This window comes from Morone saxatilis, unplaced genomic scaffold (assembly GCF_004916995.1).
Source record: "Morone saxatilis isolate NCDOM2014 unplaced genomic scaffold, NCSU_SB_2.0 Contig24, whole genome shotgun sequence".
NCBI lineage: Eukaryota > Metazoa > Chordata > Actinopteri > Moronidae > Morone > Morone saxatilis.
This window is the reverse complement of record NW_023339807.1, coordinates 6,855,184-6,873,221: the sequence shown is the minus strand read 5'-3', so window position 1 is coordinate 6,873,221 and position 18,038 is coordinate 6,855,184. Positions and strand designations below refer to the sequence as shown.

The window sequence follows — 18,038 nt, the reverse complement described above, 5'->3', positions numbered from 1 at the left end:
GTACTCTAAATATGAAGCTACAGCCAGCAGCCAATTAGCTTAGCATAAAGACTGGAAACAAAGAGAAACAGCTGTAACAAAATACTCCTACCATCACCTCTATAGCTCACTAATTAAGCCGTACAAAAACCAAAGTGTAGCTGTGGCATTTGTGGTTTTATGCTAAGCTAAGCTAAGCTAACCAGCTGCAGCTGTCGCTTGCTATCTAGCAGACAAACATGAGAATGGTATCAGTCTTCCCATCCAACTCTTGGCAAGAAAGCAAATAAGCGTATTTCGTAAAATGTCAGAGTATTGCTTTTAAAGTAATACATATTTTATTGTGAGCATGATGGGTGAAGCAGAGGAGTCTTGGGCCATATAGACTGTTTTTCATTTTTTATTTCATTTTGATTGTGTGAGAGATCAGATTATCAAAGTCCTAATGTTTTTCCCAAACTTACCTCCACAATGACCACACAAACTCCTTATAAGCTTGATGCAGTTACAGCATAAGCATTTTTGCCTCATTATCATCTTCTTTTGCTGTTGTTTCCATTCACTCTCCTGTGCACCCTTACGCTTTGTGTTGCCCAGTGTTGTTCACTATTATCATCAGTATTCTGGGCACATAGCACCACTCAGTCAGTTAACATTATAACATTATAAACAGAATAAATATGAATACACTGTACACTGTATACATAAGTCAGACGTGTGCAGTATTTGTAGTAATATAAATATGAATAGGCTACAGGGCAGATGTATACATATGGACAGTGGTGTATTGGTATGTGAGAACATAAATAATGTGTAGTAGTCTATGTGCAGTAGTGTAGGAGCCAGTAAGGCAAACAATCCCTGTATGTTTTGACCAATAAGTAACAAGTAACACAACAATAATGGAACAGATGTGTTTGAGCTCATTTAGGACACAATTACAATGTTTCCACCACTGACACATCCATTTTTCTACTATATAATGTCTTCCACAGTACTTGTCTTGGTCAATTGTTAAATAAACTAATTTAACTGGTTCTTTTTGGAAATGTTTGTTAATGTTATGTGTTCATGTAAAAACAATTATATGGACTGCTATATTGTTGGCAGAGGGAAACCTCTCAAATGTCTTGTTGTTGTTGGGGTATTTTTTGTGTGCAAAATGTCAGAAAATAGTGTCCAAATTGATGTTCACTATCATACATGACAAAGATAAGTATCATATTCTCACATTTTAGACGCTGGGACCAGCAAATATTTGGAGGTTAATCACAGTCAATCAATTGATCAAATAATATTTTCTGTACAGTAATACATAGTACCACGGTGTATAGTTCTAAACCTGTTCTAAACTGATAATAGAAATGAATGTGTGAAGTGACCATTCAGTGCTCATAAAAGATTATAGGAAGGCATAATAGGTCTATTATTGGCTAGATTTTCCAATTTCCATATACATCATTCTGCCTTTGAACAGTCATCTAAAAGGAAATACTAATAATAATGTTATAATGTCTGTTATGTAACATTAGCTTCAAAGGGATCTATGTATACACATTTGTCATTTCATTTTTCATTATTTAACATATCACTTCAACAATCTCCCCAGCAACAGAACACATGATGAACAACCTTAGACACAAAAAAGACAGGAAACACAAGAGGAAAAGAGCCTGATTGATTTGTGGTTCAAACAATGTCTCAGTTTCTCCAAGGAACTTCTGTTCTTGCCACATTCTAGTAGAGGAACTTTGTGTGCTAGACTGTAAACGGTAAAATTGAATTTTTGTATGCGTCCACAGGAACATGAACGAGTGCACCAGCCGGGCCCATCACCCAGCTCCCAGAAACCCAGAGTCTTCCACTGCTCCTCCTGCGCCAAGTCCTTCGCCAAGCGCAGCCAGCTGGAGAGACACAACCGAACACACACAGGTAAGAGGATTATGGAGCACGTTTGCACAGTGCATGTCAACATAAACTGGTGACATCACCACTGTCACAAAGTTACGATATAAATAATCAAATGTGACGTGAAATAAAAACAAAACAATTCCATAATGAAATTAATAAAATGAATGATGTTTTATTGATTTCTTTAGTTATTTGACAATGTATTTGCTCACCAATAGCACATTTTATACAATTGGTTTCAATAATTATTTCTATCTTTGGTTTATTTAATATTTAACTCTTCGGGGCTCCATAAGTACCTAGGTCTCTGTGTTATTATGGATATTCAGGGACAGCATTTCAGAATCTGGTTTCCAATATCATGTATCTGTGAAATTTGTTGTGTGAATGAAGAGAGATATTTGAGCTCCATGGAAACATGTAGTTCAATTTTACAGTATGTTTTAGCCTGCCAAGTGCATATGTTGTATCATGAGTGTGTGTTACATGATCTCTGCCACTGTATACTGTATGTCAGGAATTCCACAGTAAACTACTACCTTAACATGTTCCAGCTAAAATCTTCAACTGACAGGAAAAACTGAAAAATGAGTTTGATGGCTCCACATCAGGCCAGCTCTGTAGAGATGTCTTCTTTCAACTTGTAAAAATAAGTTTAATGTGTCCAAATCAACAAATAGTCCTGATACAGTTCTGAACACACAGTCACAGCTAATAAGCAGCCTCGAACGCCTCATCCCTCTGTGAAATCCTAATCACCCAGACATGATTACCAGCCCTCAATGTACGTAAAGAAACAGTTCTGTTGGCCTATTACCATTTGAATAGACTCATCTGAATACCATTGAGGGGGTTTATGATTGTATATGGATTCTGATTCATTTCACCTCCTCGTGGTGTCAGTTTTTCTGTCTCTAAGCAAGATTGAAAATAGTTACGGGGGAGGGAAAAAAAAAAATCCCCCTCCTGTCCCAAAGTTTTGCCTCATATTTGTAGCTGTTTTTGCTCTCAAGTCTAGTTATAGCTCAAAGAATGTGCACAGAATGACAGGGTTTGACAAGGAAAAGTGACTCTAGTCGTGTTGCCAAAGAATCCTTGTGTCCCTGTTTTGTCATTTTTGTGTCAAAAAATATCAACATAGGCTGGTTTGAGGCAATAAAAGGTGATTAAAAAAAAAAAAACTATTATTGCTGAGGTCCAACAGCTCAGAACAAGACTATGTGAAGAATATCCTTGCATATAGGTTATCAATTTAAGATCCCAACAACTGATTGCATAAGAATGATTGCAACTTTAACATTTCTACTTAATAAAGCCATAAACTTAGACCCTTATATAACATTGAATGATACTAACAAAACGAGATATACACATCATTTTCTTCAGATTGTTGGTTGTGCTCATCCACAAAATGCAGTTAGTTTCGCCTGAAATAAAGACCACCTCCGCGAGCATCAACACACTTTTATGAGATGCAGCATTGACCTTCAAGAAAAGAAAAGGCAAAGTCACACATCAAGGCCGTATATTTAATGTGTAGCTATTGTTTAGGCTGTCACCTACTAGGAAAACTGATCACAACATCCTCTACTAAACAATTTCTGGGGGGGGAGTGAGGTCGGCAGCAGACTATTAACAAACAACAACAATAACAGTGGACAGCTCTTAAGAAGAGCTGAAATTATTATCGATTGGTTGATCGGCAGAATATTTACCTGCAGCCAATTCACTGGTTCCACTTTCAAAAATGTGAGTAGTGTCTGGTTTTCCGTTGCTGCCTGTGTACGTATATTGAATATCTTTGGGTTTTTGGACTGTTGGTCAGACAAAACAAGGGCTTTTATGACATCACTTGCATGATTTGGTCCCCATCTGCTGTCTAGTGAATATACTTTTTAATTATCCAGGTCAATATCATGTACTGGATATTAAAATGACAGAGCACAATTTACATTTGGCTTTTGAAAACTAATTACAGGATGTACAGACATGTGCGTGTGTGTATGGAAATGTACGGCTTGAACAATGTAATTGTTTTTCAAATAGTTTGCTTTTAATTCTCTCTGACATCCAATAATCTCAACCATGGTTTCATTTATTTGCATTAATTTATACCAAAGTACAACACTGCATATCACAGTTAATCTGACAGCACCATTACAATGCATGAAAACACTAAATGCGACAACAGTGAATTATAAATGATCTTCTGGGTCCGTGTTTCCGTGCAGGCGAGCGGCCCTTCAAGTGCAGTCAGTGCGACAAGGCCTTCAACCAGAAGAGTGCTCTGCAAGTCCACATGGTCAAACACACTGGAAAAAAGCCCTTCAAGTGTGAGGTGTGCAGCATCAGGTTCACCCAGAAGAGCAACATGAAACACCACATGAAGAGATCCCACGGCTACGGTGAGCACCCGACTGGCGTCACACCAGTACACACGCAGGCTCGACCACTAACGCTAGTGTGAACAGCCAGCTGTGTGTGCAGCTGGGCAACTGAGGACAGTAATCATCTCTCTCTTGTCTCTCTCTTGTCTCTCTGTCAACCTCGTAGAGAGTATCAGGGTAGATAAGCATTGTATAATTAACTTTTTTCCCACCGTGTGATGTCTGTCTTTCTCCTATGGCCGTCGCACACAGTCCACATTTCTTATATAAGAGATCTTGTGTTTGCAAGGTGCGGAGGTGTCCCTGAGCACTTCAGACTGCTGGGACACCTTTCCCTGTGGAATGTTTTAACTATCTTTCATTCTAAAGTTTTGTGTCTGTTCCTCTTCTCTTGATGATCCTTCTCATTATCTGACACTCACCACTAATGTGTATGCACACACACGCCCCTCCGTCTCGCAGACTCTGTGATACATTGCAGAGCAGAAAAACCGTGATGACAGGTCCATCGTCTTTGTTCATTTGAAGCTGTCAGCACAGCTTCCTCTTTGATATCAGCGGCTGCACTTCCTGAATGTGAAGTAATTACTTCTTCCTGACAGCCGTGGTTAAGGTTAAGGCTCCCCTTTGGTTAACCTTATGCTTCAAACATTCAAACACCCCACCTTGGAGGCCGGCAGGCACCTATTGGAGATGACCTGAGGAGGACAACAGTGCCGATAGATCTGTTCTTCTTATTCAACTTTATTCAACTTGAACAGCAGTTCCACTAAAGTTTCCACTCAGGTCCCCCGGCTGGGTGGAGGTAGATAATTTAAAAAGTCATGCCTGAAACACTGGCTTCTGTAGTGTCCCTGGGAATAAGGCCCTTGACTCGACAAGGTTAGAGCACGCTGAATTCACTTTTTTTTTTTTCTTCAGAGTTTTGATGGTCATGCAAATCCTGGAAAACCTGTGGAAATCAAAACATTTGCTTCTAGGCTGGATGTGTAAAATACTGTTAAACGTCCCGAAAAGTCATTCAGTTTTTAACACGACTTTGATGTGGTTACAAACCAGCTGTCCACACACAGTAAATCTGTGTTTAGATCTGAGATCAGAGACATGGAGAGTACAGAGCTCACAGTTAAAGCTCCCCACTGTGACAGCATACTAAAGTGGGATTGAAAAGACAACCACCCGCTTGTGTTTGTTATGGAAATCTGGCGTCTTGCTGATGCGGCCATGCAAAGATCCCCATCTACATCTTTTCACTAGAAAAGCAGGAAACAGTTTGAAGCCTCTGTGGGAACAAGTGGCTAAGGTAAACTTAAAGGACAGAAGAAAGCATAGAGCATAGCAGAGTTTCATGCAATGTAAAAATGTCTCACGCGTTGCAGAGGAGGGGATTTTAAAGTATCTGACCAATGTTTGGTATTGTACATATGCTACCAAAGGCATCCGTGAATGTTTTGTTCTTTTCTTTATTGTTTATTTAGCCACTGTAGTAGCTTGGCTCAAGGGGTGGCACTGTCTGTCTGTCGGTCAGTTCCGTCCTTCTGTCCACCACCACCTCTCTGGTCCGGGCTGAAATATCTCAGCTATTTGTTGATGGTGCCCTGAGGTTTGATTGGATCCCCATCCGTCACCACCAGCAGGTCAAAGTTTTCAGTTATCCTGTGAAATATCCCAACACTTACAAGATGGCTTGGTACAACATTTTGACTTTCATGGTTCCTAGATGATGAATACATTTGTGGATCCTCTGACTTGTCCTATAGGGCCACCATGAGATTCACGTGTGGTTTTTTGTGTGTCTGAACAACTGTTGGACGGATTGCCATTAAGTCCCCTCGCCTTTGTGTTTTGTTTAAGTAGCAAATTAGCATGCCAGCATGCTAAGTCTTTTACAGTAAAGGAATTTTCCTTGCAGTCATTCAGGGTGGCTCAACAGCCCGCTATGCAGTATCACTGCCATATTTTAGAATTCTTTTTTTTGCTAATTACTTTGTAAGAGTTATATCAGGACAATGTTTGATCTCAGGACCTGCTTATACTGTTCACCTGCACTCTCCTGCCTCCTGGGTCCGTGACTCTGTCTGTTAACCAGTTAAGAGTCACACTGTAAATTGAAACACTGCAGTGGGACTCAGACGCCACAGCTGGGGTGAATTGGGATAATTTGCTGACCATTTGGCGCCTTCTACCACAAGACTGCTGGTGTTTCCAGTCGGGAATTTTTCCAGAGCGTGTGAGGCTACGTGACGTTCTCCTGTGTCGTATTGTAATCCTGGGCCGTGAATTAAAGGATACTGATCCTTTTAAAATCTGGAATATATTATTATTTTTCCTAGGATATCTTGCCTCAAATAAAGTTGTATTTTTAAAGGTAGCCAATAATTCATCAGAAAATTTGTCTTATTTTCAGATAATATTTTTTTCACGTTTTGTGGAAATATTTTTAGTAGAACAACAATACCTCTTAAAACTATTGAGGTGGAAAAAAAAACTCCCAAGGCCGTCCTTACAGAATCCTCTCACCAGTTTTATATCCCAGTGCCTACGAGAGCGTATAACTATTTTAATAATGCTGACCTGAGCTATTTACTGTGTGCAGTGGCAAGGACGGAATATCTGTCTTACAGAGTCATTTTGGCAAGTAATTTCGGTGGTTTGAGGAACAGCAGCAACTGAACTGTCTGCATAGTTTATGTTTAAAGATTTTGCTGAAAAATGTTCTTCCACACAACTCGACTGTAAACCGCCTTTGTAGCATGAAGCAGAACTGCACTGCAGGGGAAGAGTTGTTCCACTTATTTGACTCTAATAATGGCAATTTAAGGTTGGACTCTAAAACAATTGCATGGAGGCGTTAATGAGGTTTGTGTCTTTGTTTCACTACAGTATTCTTCTGTATGTGAATGCACACACACTAAAGAGCCAGGCATCCCGCAGCTTTATTTCCTGAGAAACTGAATCACACAAGAATTCCTGAGAAATACAAGGATCCCATCTATGGCTGCACATGAATGAAGGCATGTGCATGTAAAAATGGTTGAAAAAGTTTAAATGCATCCTTGATATTAGTTTAATTAGTTTACATTTGAGTGGCTGTTTGTCCACAAGGATGACTATTACAGTCACTGTGCTGGTGAAAGACACTGCAGAATTCGAGTTGCACACTCATGCGCTTCAAACTGAAAGTGTTTCAGATATAGAGAGCAAAAATAGAGGGAGATAATTAAATGACTCCCACTGTAAAACTCAATTCAGTGTGTGGCCTGCAGCGGCAGAAGAAGCGTGTCTAAACCTCTCAGCTTGTGCCAAAGTGACTTACTGTTGTTTTTGTGCTCAACTTATTTTAAGCTCAATGTAATGTGACATCATATTTACAACCCACAATGAGCATATTCAGCATCTGTCAAGTCTCATTATATATTTTATGCAGAAGACATGGAGTTTATCAGAAGAACAAACAGAGAGAATGTGAGATATTAAAACAAATGTTGTAGTAGTGAGGAGGGGAAGATTGCTTTTTGACGAATGGTCTCATTTGCATGACAGCCACTGGCAAATTGAATACAGAATCCGAGCTGCTGGTTCTGCTCTGTGAATGTGTGTTAATGGGGCTTTTCAACGCGCTCTTATTACCTATCTCAAGGAGTATTTTACTAAATGTGATTCATGCAAACCCTTTGTCATTCTTTTCATTTTTGCTTCTCCCTCCAGGTCAGATCCAAGAAGTGTCCCTGAGCCAAGAAGAACAAGCGGCCCAGGTTGAGGTAACGCCTGAACTGGACCTGGAGGTGGTTCCTGAATCATCCGGGGACTGGCACAGTGTCTTCCCCTGAACACGAACAACACAAGTCCTAGAGTCAAAAAGCACTGTACTGCTTCCTGAGCACTGATTGAGTTTTACAACTGAACAGCAAAGTTTTGCCAAACCTTTTCCTCGTCTCAAAAGGGTTATTCGGTTAGAAAAAAAGATTGAAGACATCGTAGATTTGCTCCACTGTATGTCGAGGGCTTTTACCCAAGTAGCAGTCCCCTGCTGTTTATCCAAATTAGCAGTCAAGTAAGGGGAGTCTGGTTCCCTGTGATTGGCTTAATGACTTTTATCTGTTTTGCGACTGTCTGATTGTCATCAATATGATGACCTCCGGAGAGGTTTGGCTCAATAAACGCAGGCATCCCAGAGAATTCACTCAGGAGATGCAGGTCCCTCTCATGCTGACCCTGTTGGAAAGAGAGGAAACTGTATTCTGCGAAAAAGCTCCCCAGAGACATTATTGGTCTGCTCACAGGGATGTACACGATGCTGAAACCAACTCTACTGCTGTCTTGGCTTCAGTAACAGCTGTGTAAGAGAAAGAAGCTTTTTTTCACTGGTCCACAAGAAATTAGTTTTTTTTTATATATTTATACTGTACATATTTCATCTTAAAATTTGCAGTTTGTTACATACAGTTTGTTTTAGTTAGAAACCAGCGCCCATAGTGGTGAGGACTGTTTCTTCAGTTCGATGCTGTATGAGCTGTAGACCGAACGTCAGTATCATTTAGACTCTCGCAGCACCATCCTTTTATTTACTGTCATTCTGTAAATAGTGTAGTTAGATTGCGTATATTTTCTGATGAACCGCCACAACGTGGATTGGTTGGAAATATGTAATTTGAGCATAATGTTGCATTTGTTATGAAGCAAAGCCAATGTACAGACGATAAGCTGTTTTTTTCTTCTTTTTTTTGCAGTTGTATTTTCTATTGTCCATAATAAATTAAGATTAAAGTAATTTTTCTACTAATTTAAACTTGTATTTCATTTTTATTGTTTAGTGAATACATTATTGTGTGGTACAGAAAATAATCTTTAAGTTTTCCTAAAAAAGAAATAGTGTCACATTTTGGAAAGTTATTCTTGCAGAGAGTTGGATGAGACAATTGAAACAAATCTTATGTCTGTGTGTTAAAGGTACCCTGTGCATTTTTTTTTACCTCTAGGGAGGACATATGCTGTGAACGAGCACGCGGGTGACAAAACGCACATTCCTGCCGCTATTTAAATGCAAGCCAGCAAAAATGAATGGTAAACAATGTTCGATTTAGAATATTTTAAAACATTGGCAATGCCAGTTTGTTTACAAGACTCCACAGGGCACCTAGAGTCAGGAGGTGCTTAGCTTAGCATAAAGACTGAAAGTAAGGGGAAACAGCTAGCCTGGCCCTGCACATAACTGCCTATAAAACCATGATTTGTCAAATTTAGCTCTCCATGTATATATGCAGCCTCTCATTTGAATGGAAACCAGTCCAGCGATGCACTTGGATCAGTTTTTATATCTCTCAACACTCCAACACCATCACAGCCTCCTGCTTTGTTTTAACGCAGGGCTGTTTTTGGTCTAAATGCCTGCAAACGCTTCAGTTTTTACACATATTAAAGATAAAATGTATTCATTAGTGAGGTTTATAGTGTGTGGTAGGTGGATTGTTATTCACTTTGGAGTGAGCCAGGCTAGTTATTTCCATCCTGCTTCTAGTCATTATGGTAAGATAAGCTAATTGCCTAATTTCCCTCCTGGCTGTAGCTCCATACTTAATGGACACACACAACAGTATCAAGTATCATTCTTGTCTAACACTTGCCAAGAAATTAAAAGCATATTTCAGACTATGTCAGACTATTTCTCCTAGGAGACCCCCATTGAGAAACTATTTAAAATACTCTCTCTCCAACACATTTTCCATTCTCCCCAACAAACTTTTGTTTTCTTGTTTTTTTTGTTTGTTTTGTTTTTGTTTTTACTGTCTGTATTCTTGTAGAGACACTGATATATTCAGCTACACATATAAAGTAGGCTTGCCTATACAGTCCCAATAATCCAATGATTTCAGTATACTTTTGTCTTTTTGCCTTTGTACTCCCTCTAATGCTTCAATAATCAATACAAAAAATGTTTTGAGTGGTAAAACCTGACCTAACTGGGGAAAAAGGTTTTTGTAATGAAACATTAGGTCAAAATAATTCCCATTGTGTCCTAATGGAAAAACATAAATACAGTATGAAAATAGAAAGCTATGTGTGTTTCCATTCATATTTTCATTTGCCACAGCCAGCCTTTGTACTTTTATACGTTCATGAAAACGCATATTCTGTGTGTGATTACACTTGAGCCTGAATGACGCTCCATCTCCTCCAGTCAGGAGTAGCTTAAAAAGCTGCAACATGAATAATAATTACCAAATGATTCATGAATTCTGGCTTAATAAAATAAACTATGTCATGCCGTTGGCTGCTGTAATGCTGTGACCTGACCCAGTAACATCACTTCCCTCCACTACAGGTTTTTTTTTTTTATGATGAATCATTGTCTGTCGGTCGTGCCATGCTAGACAAAACACGCACTTCAGGAGGCAGAGAGTAGAGGTGGTTTTATAATTTTTATTTTTTTATTCTCAGTTAAGTGGCTGGTCATGTTTTATTACACATACAATAATGAAGAGGATCTTTACATTCATCCACAGGATCCATTCAGAAAAACACCACACAGCACTCACGAGGCTCAAGCACACACAGACAGTAGAGAGAGAGAGAGAGATATGAACGCTACAGATCACACACGCCTGCTTATTTAACACACGTGGAAGATGGATGTTTTCGAACAGCACGAGTGGAAGTGCTGAGCTTTTCTTCAGCTGACCTTTATTCTCAGAAAAAACCTGCACAGAGTTAGTCACAGAGCACCTTTTTGAAATTTGTGTTTGTGTTTTTAAATCATCCACAAGAAGGAAACACAGCACATTGCTTTGGTAGTCAGGAGGGAAGGCACTTGATGAGCGAGGGTTGTGAATTTACAGTATGTGTGCTGTGCATAAGGTAGAAACAGTGGAGACGGAGAAAGAAGAGAAACTAGACTACACTAAAGCAAAGAGAAGAGGTCTGAATCTGGCATCATCACCAACATCACGCCTCAGATTCAGAGTCAGTTTTTAAAGGTGAAAAAACAGTGCACTACGAAATGATTTAGTTCTATATATGGAGGGGGCAATTAGTGTTTGCCATTATCTCATTGAAAGAAAAAGAAAAGTTACATTAGAAATGACTAATCTGTTTTCTTTTCAGTGACTATTGCATAAAATTGATTTAGAAGGTTTAGAAATTAAATTTTTTACCACAAAATCCACAGCCAGCCTTAGGCCCTAATGACAAACATAGATCAACATCACATTCAAGACAGGACACTTAACTACAGCTAACACATGAGGGTTGAAAGAATACACACTGGCACCAAATGGCTCTCTTAATAATGTCAAATCTGTTAAATCTATCACAAAACAGAACTCAAATGGAAAAGGTTCGAGGGAATGACGAAGACAGTGTGACAAGACAGAAAACCGCTCTGTGTTTAAAACAGAAACAACCCGGCCTTTTCATCCAATCAGAAAGCGGCAATGACGGTCAAGTCAGTCGGACTTGCACCGGCCGTAACCTTCAACTGCCCCGGGTCTGCTTCGGTTTCGCCGCACATTTTGTTAAAGAAACCATCGAAGACGTCTAGAGAAACTCAAGCACGAGTATAGAGAGCCATGGCAAGGGGAGGGGGGGGTCAGGGTTGGGGTCAGGGTTGGGGTCATTCAGGCTGCACACGTGAGCGGCTTCAGGATCAATTTCAGCAAACAGTTCACACCAATGAGGATGACTGCACAGACTCAGCACAAAGCATGCAGGGGAGGGTGGGGGCAACAGATTGTGTCGCTATCTACCAGCCAAAGGGGCTTGTGGGGGGCGGTAATAGGGGAGATGAAGGATTTAGCATATATTAGAGTGTTATCAGAAGTGGAGGGAAAGGTGAGTTTAAGGGGTGACAAGATTTCCTCCGTTTCTTCCTCTTTTTCCCCACTTTAGTCCCGTGTTCTTCAACATCTGCCCTCGTGCTGTTGGAAGGGGTTGTAGAGAGGGACCTCAGCGTTTGGCTGGAGAAGCACTCCTGCTTCCCTGCAGAAAAGACAAGACATATCTGATGAGTATGTGGAGATGGCAGTCTTTCAGGTCTGGTTCTGCACTAAAGGATGACTCTGATGTTTTTGGAGTCTGGCCCATTGGTCATTTCACTCAGCGTGTGAAGAGTATTCACCTCAGTAGACAGCTTTCTCTGAAGTCCCTGCCAGCACTTAAGCAAAAAGCTGATAAGTAGTAGGTAATTGTAGGCAATAACTTCTCACAGCTAAATTTTAGTCTTCATCAGCGATTTAAAAACATTAGCTGTCTGGCTAACTTGTCAGATCCTGTTAAAATAAAAATCTTAAAGGATTATGGAAAGAAAGTATTTCATCAGCCTTCTTTTATCAAGTCTGAAAGCTGGAGTCCCACAAGAGGTTACAGGAAGTTCTCCTCCTGAATAATATATCATAATAATAAGACCAGGGCTTAGCACTGAAAAGTCAGAGGAATCCTTTAACGTGAGAAATAAGCAGGTTAGGAAGTTTGTGGGCAATTTGCAGGCCTGTGATGATGTATAGTTATGGAAGCCAATAGAAACAAAAATAATACAGAAATGAAATGTTAGGAATGATAAAGATAAAAAAAATACTCATAGTAAGCCATTTTGTAAATTACTATTCTGAGTTACTAAATTGAAATTATGAGAAGGTAACTCAAAATCATGAGTTAATAAGTCAAAATTACTATTACCATTACATACTGACACGAAAGTTTTAGTAAGTATCTCAAACTTATGGGATGCTATGTCAAAATGACAATATTAAGCCTAAGTATCTTGGTATCTCATAATTCTAACTTCTGAGTTACATGTTTGACTATTTATTTAGTAATTTTAACTTATCACAACAATAAGTTAATATCTCACAATTTTAAAAAGTCAAAATGTTGACTTAGAATCTTAATAATCGTAATTTTGATTCACCATGAGTATTTCAATTTTTTTATCATTCCTATGCTTTCATTCATTTTTTTTTCTTGGCTGAACTGAGCTTCCATACATTGCTGATGTTGCATAATGGGAGGTCATTATGTCGAAAGCAGATATTAAATCTTTTCTTAAATATACAAAAAGATCTTTATATCAAAGGACGTTCCTGCTTTATCTGAGAAAAAAAATAGCTGGATAGGAAATTGGGTTGCATCTTATCCACTGACCACAGGTAATTACATATTGCTTCACAAATCCTGCAAATGTGTTTTTTTGTGGTTTTCATGCTTTCACAGGCAAAACCTCCAAGTTTTCCATTTGTTTTTGGTCCCCAAAGTTTCCGATTAGACATCCTGTGTTTATCACAAAGCCATTGCTGATTGTACTTTTTCCATCTCTCTCTCTCATTCCGATCACAAAGTAGGAAGAGTAGAGGCAGAAAGATTATACAAATGAGACAAATCTTTATGGATTGCTCAAGAAGATAATCCTTATTGTGAGAAGCTTTTTACTCCTCATAAAACTACGGCTGGGGACTGAGGTTTTGTTCTAATCTATTCTTGTAGACTTTTCAGATGAAATTCATTATGTGTCATGAAAGAGAAAAACTCAATATACAGCAACAGTACTGAAATGTTAATCTGGAAATGAAAGCAGAAAATGAATAGAAACAAAGTATGAAACATTAATTAAAAGTCAATGTGGCTTTATTTTCGTTGCCTTTTGGCGTGTGGAGCCTGTTAATGTTTGGAAGAAACGGAAGTGATTGTGTGATGGCACTGAGTCAGCACTGATTAGCTATATCAGAGAGATGTGAAATGAGCATCCCAGACGTTTGTCATCTCCAGAGCCGTTTACTCTCTTGTAGCTTAGTGACAACAATTTAGCCACTACTGATGAGGATGCAGCCCCGGGGAAATTTGGATTTCTCTCCACCCTCAGTAATTACTACTCTAAGGTACAGAGAGAGAGGGTGGCTAATTAATACCTGACAGGGTAAAACTGGCAGAGCATGAAAGCTGCCACTCCCTTTCATGACATATGAAAACAAATCAACTAATAAGAAGCTTCTCTGTAAATTGGAAAGTGGAGCAGAATACAGAAGTCTGAAGTAAGTGCTAATGAATGTGCTGAAGCTGTAAAGTTGGGTGAATGTTACACAGTATGAGAATGAATGTCCAGCGTGGGTGTTTGAATACCTCAGTTCACTTAGTCATACCAGGAGCACAGAGCCATAAGTGACTCTGCCATCTGTGCTCAGAGTACTTTTGACATTCATGTTTGGAAGCTTTTTAGCGAGCAAAACGGGGTTATCAGCCTCTACTTTAGATTCAGCCCGTTGGAGGTACTTTAGTGTAGATTGCTTTTTAAAAACTATGTTGTGTAATGAATCTTTGACCAAAACCTCATCAATTCCAAGTTCACTGTCTCTCACATACCTATTATTTCACTAGGGGTGTAAAATTAAAAAAAATATCTTACCACAATATTTTGTATCCACTCTCAAAAACACTGTATCGATTTTTGTGTTTAAATCCCCAACAGTGAGATAGCAGTGTTGTAAATGTGAACTGAGGGCTATGATTACAGTAGTAGTTACAGTATTGTGATATATCATACTGCTTTATAGCACACTTTCCAGTTTGAGTATTGGAATGTTTTTGTTATATAATATATATATATAAAAAAATTTAACAGGTGTTTATGGCTGCCCCGTCCACACACTGTAACACTGTTTGCATTATATAATGATATGTTATGAGCAGTTTCAAGCACGTTCATAAATACTTTTAAACCTGCCTGTATTACCAGTTGGTACATGCCTTCTAACATACTGTAAAAATGTTAAAAGACTACATTTAAAGCTGCATTAATTGATATTTACCACTTAGGGCCTGCACAACTGTACACCAGTGTTCCTTGTACTTTTTGCTGGAGGCCTACTTTTGTTGGCCTCTACTGACTTCACCAGCTGGATCCTAACTGTCTACCATTTAATGCTTAGCAGGACGTTTGGGTGATATTTTGTTTTTAATTTTTTTATGAAAGTAAAGTTGTTTTAAGCATTCCCCCCCTCTCTTTTTTACCTTACAAAAACAGATTAAGTTTGCTTTTCATGGCAGCTGTACTCCCATTATTTTTCTACTGCATTTGTTATGTGCTACTGATACAACCTAATGTTTCGAAAATGTTAAACAAAGTAGCTCTTTAATTTATTTAATGACTGGCCATTGAATGATAGCTTCTACAGGTACTGTATACTTTGTGCCTAATGATCAGTTTTGTATTCGGCCAACATATTGTGCAGTGAGTGCTCCAAAGGACCTGAAGGAGCCAGTCATGTTTGGCAAATGATTGATGACATTGCATAATAATGTTTTATTATAAATTGTGCATAAGCCACCGCTGCTTTCCTGTAAAGCAGGTACCATATGTTAGCTATAACCCCGCTGGACCCCTTTACAACTGGACATGCCATCTTCAGCACGATTATATCAGCACCGGCATAAAGCTTGTAGCATGCACAATGATCAATCTTGTCTCTAAAAGCCTCTTATTATTCTGCTGCTGCTGTTGCAATAGTAATGAGATTAGGGTGTCTTCTAAGCATATCAAACAAATGCGGAGCGAGTTAAACTCAAGTATCCTTCAATCAAGTATCAGTTACTCACTCTGCTGCTGATATCATCACTGAGGCAGAAAACAAAAAACAGGGGCAAGACGGTGATTAGGGAAATATTCCATTTTCTATGCCATTTCACTTCCAGGAAAGAGAAAGTGCAGAGAAGCCACTGGGGAATAACTTGGAAAGTGTTTGAAAAGCAGTTTCATTTTTTTTTTTTTTTTTTACCATTTTGAAGATCCTAGTCAGGGTGCCTTTGCCGTCCCCTGCACTGGCCTTCTTGGCTTTAGCAGACTGTGACTTCTGGTCACCCTGGCAGAGGGAGAAAAAGGAGTCGGTGTGTTAAGAGAGTCTTGGAGATATTTGGCAGGGGATTAAGTTGTGGCTGACCTTTCTAAAGTGAGCCCCAGACTCATTTTCAATTCAGTGGGGGGGGGTGGAGAACATTTCAAAGAGGAGAGAAGAGAATAGAACACATAGGACCTCCTTCTCCGAGGTGTGGGGGAGTGAGGGATGGGTGTGCTCTGCACCCAAAATATCGGAGAAAACTAGGTATTGATTATGGTGCAATCCAGTTGTGTCCTACTTTTATAGCATAATTGTGTTCCTCTCCTGGCAAGGTTTTCATCCAAACATTTTGTGTGAATTATTCATGAGTTAGAAAAGCTACAAAGCAGCAAAGTTTTGATATGAAAAATTTGAAACCACCATTGGCAATTCTTCGGTTAGATAAAAAGAATAAGGAATTTAATTGCAGTTGACAGTTGACTTTCTAAAAACACATGCATGAGTCTGATGCATGACAGTCACCTGGTACTTGCATATTCCAGTATCGTGACCGTGTGCTGACACTTGAATACACACGACAAATTGTAGCAAATGCTAATGAGTTCTTCAAGAGTCTGTTTTCTGTTGTGCCTAAGCTGATTGATTCACTGCCTCGTGGCCAAATATATTTTATTTTGGAACATTTCAAAACGTTGCTGCTTGACACATAAAACAGCTTATATTATTATAATTGTTCATCCTTTTCATATGGTAAAAACAGATGCTGGTGTTTGATCAAATACGCATGAAGACACACTGATTTTTAGAAAAACACTTAGGGACTGTATGAAAATTATTGGAGAAGTGACGGGGCGGAATCGACGTTTCACTTATTTTCAAGGCCCTCCTCAGCATCATTAATGTTGCCCTCCCTTTCTTGACTCAGGGAAAATCTGCATCACCCTCCCAACATGTCAAAAGAATATAAATTGGTGTTAAATTGTGTGCCACCAATGCAGACATTAATAAAACCCACAAACAGAGACGGAGCTGTCCTCTGCATATGGCAAAGTGCATCTGTGTCACAAGTGAATATTTTTGTTGAAATTATTTATGTGACAGTTAGCTATATTGCAAAGGAAGACTGAAATCAAATATAAATTCAGGACAAGGAAATGAAGTAAAAGATGCTCCTCTGCTCTGTCGGGCCTTCAGCCAAAAGAAAAATGATACCTTCCACCTTTTTTGACCCCCTGTCCCGCCCTAATAATTTTCCTAAAGTCCCTAGAACAGACTCCTTTGTCTGAGTCATTTTGCCTCTAACCCCCAGCAACCCCTCTGCTGTTTCATGATTCAGAACAAGCACTCACACACACACACACATGCATGAGGACCTTAAATTAAGTGCTGATAACGTCGCCAAATGAAGCAGAAGGCAGCCTCTCTTCAGCCGGCCACAGAGGAATTTTTTTAAATGAAACAAGCATAATGAATAACAGAATACTGCTTGTGTTATCATGAATATACAACACACACATGATATGGATAAGTCAGGCTGCAAAGCTACAAAATGGGAACGGTGTATTTGAAAATGGACTTAAGTCGGAAGGAAATGAGGGCGTTATCACTGATGTGTGGACAGATTGGGGCAGCTAAAGTGGTTGATGGAGACTAAATGGAAACAGAGCCACAGGCGTCACTCTCCAAGGCTGTTTTAGAGGATGACCTCACTCGCCCCCTTTGGTTTAATTAGGCATGATACCTGCTTTTTTGCAGTTTTGAAACCACCTACCAGGCCTATCTTGGCTGCTAGTCCTCTCCACTGGACGTGCAGAGAAACAAAGAGACAAAGACAAAGGGGTAAAAGGGAGTGTGGGGACAAATAGAAATGTGTGTCTTACTCAGCGCGAAGGCAGGATGGGAAGGAGAAGGAGGCAGGTAGGAGGGTCCATCCGGAGGAGGG

General features: G+C 39.4%; 2 protein-coding genes across 4 annotated transcripts in view; one reads left to right on the top strand and one right to left on the bottom strand.

Annotated features, from left to right (window-relative positions):
* LOC118335574 (zinc finger protein 236-like) overlaps positions 1 to 9,061 on the top strand; it is a gene marked incomplete at its 5' end in the record, with an annotated part of 56,597 nt that extends 47,536 nt beyond the window's left edge. The window contains 3 exon segments of the mRNA XM_035671929.1: positions 1,782 to 1,911; positions 4,122 to 4,295; positions 7,986 to 9,061. Coding sequence (XP_035527822.1) covers positions 1,782 to 1,911; positions 4,122 to 4,295; positions 7,986 to 8,107 — 426 coding nt within the window.
* A 1,616-nt stretch (positions 9,062 to 10,677) lies between these two features.
* The window catches only part of LOC118335510 (myelin basic protein-like), an 18,761-nt gene continuing 11,400 nt past the window's right edge, over positions 10,678 to 18,038 (bottom strand). Inside the window, exons 4-7 of one of the 3 annotated variants that reach the window (XM_035671818.1) lie at positions 17,868 to 17,897; positions 16,037 to 16,120; positions 15,858 to 15,876; positions 10,678 to 12,251 (exon numbers count right to left, since the gene is read on the bottom strand). In XM_035671818.1, coding sequence (XP_035527711.1) covers positions 15,874 to 15,876; positions 16,037 to 16,120; positions 17,868 to 17,897 — 117 coding nt within the window. In that variant the 3' untranslated portion in view covers positions 10,678 to 12,251; positions 15,858 to 15,873. The remainder of the gene's footprint in view (positions 12,252 to 15,857; positions 15,877 to 16,036; positions 16,121 to 17,867; positions 17,898 to 18,038) is intronic. The other 2 variants (XM_035671817.1, XM_035671819.1) reach the window with 2 other exon arrangements.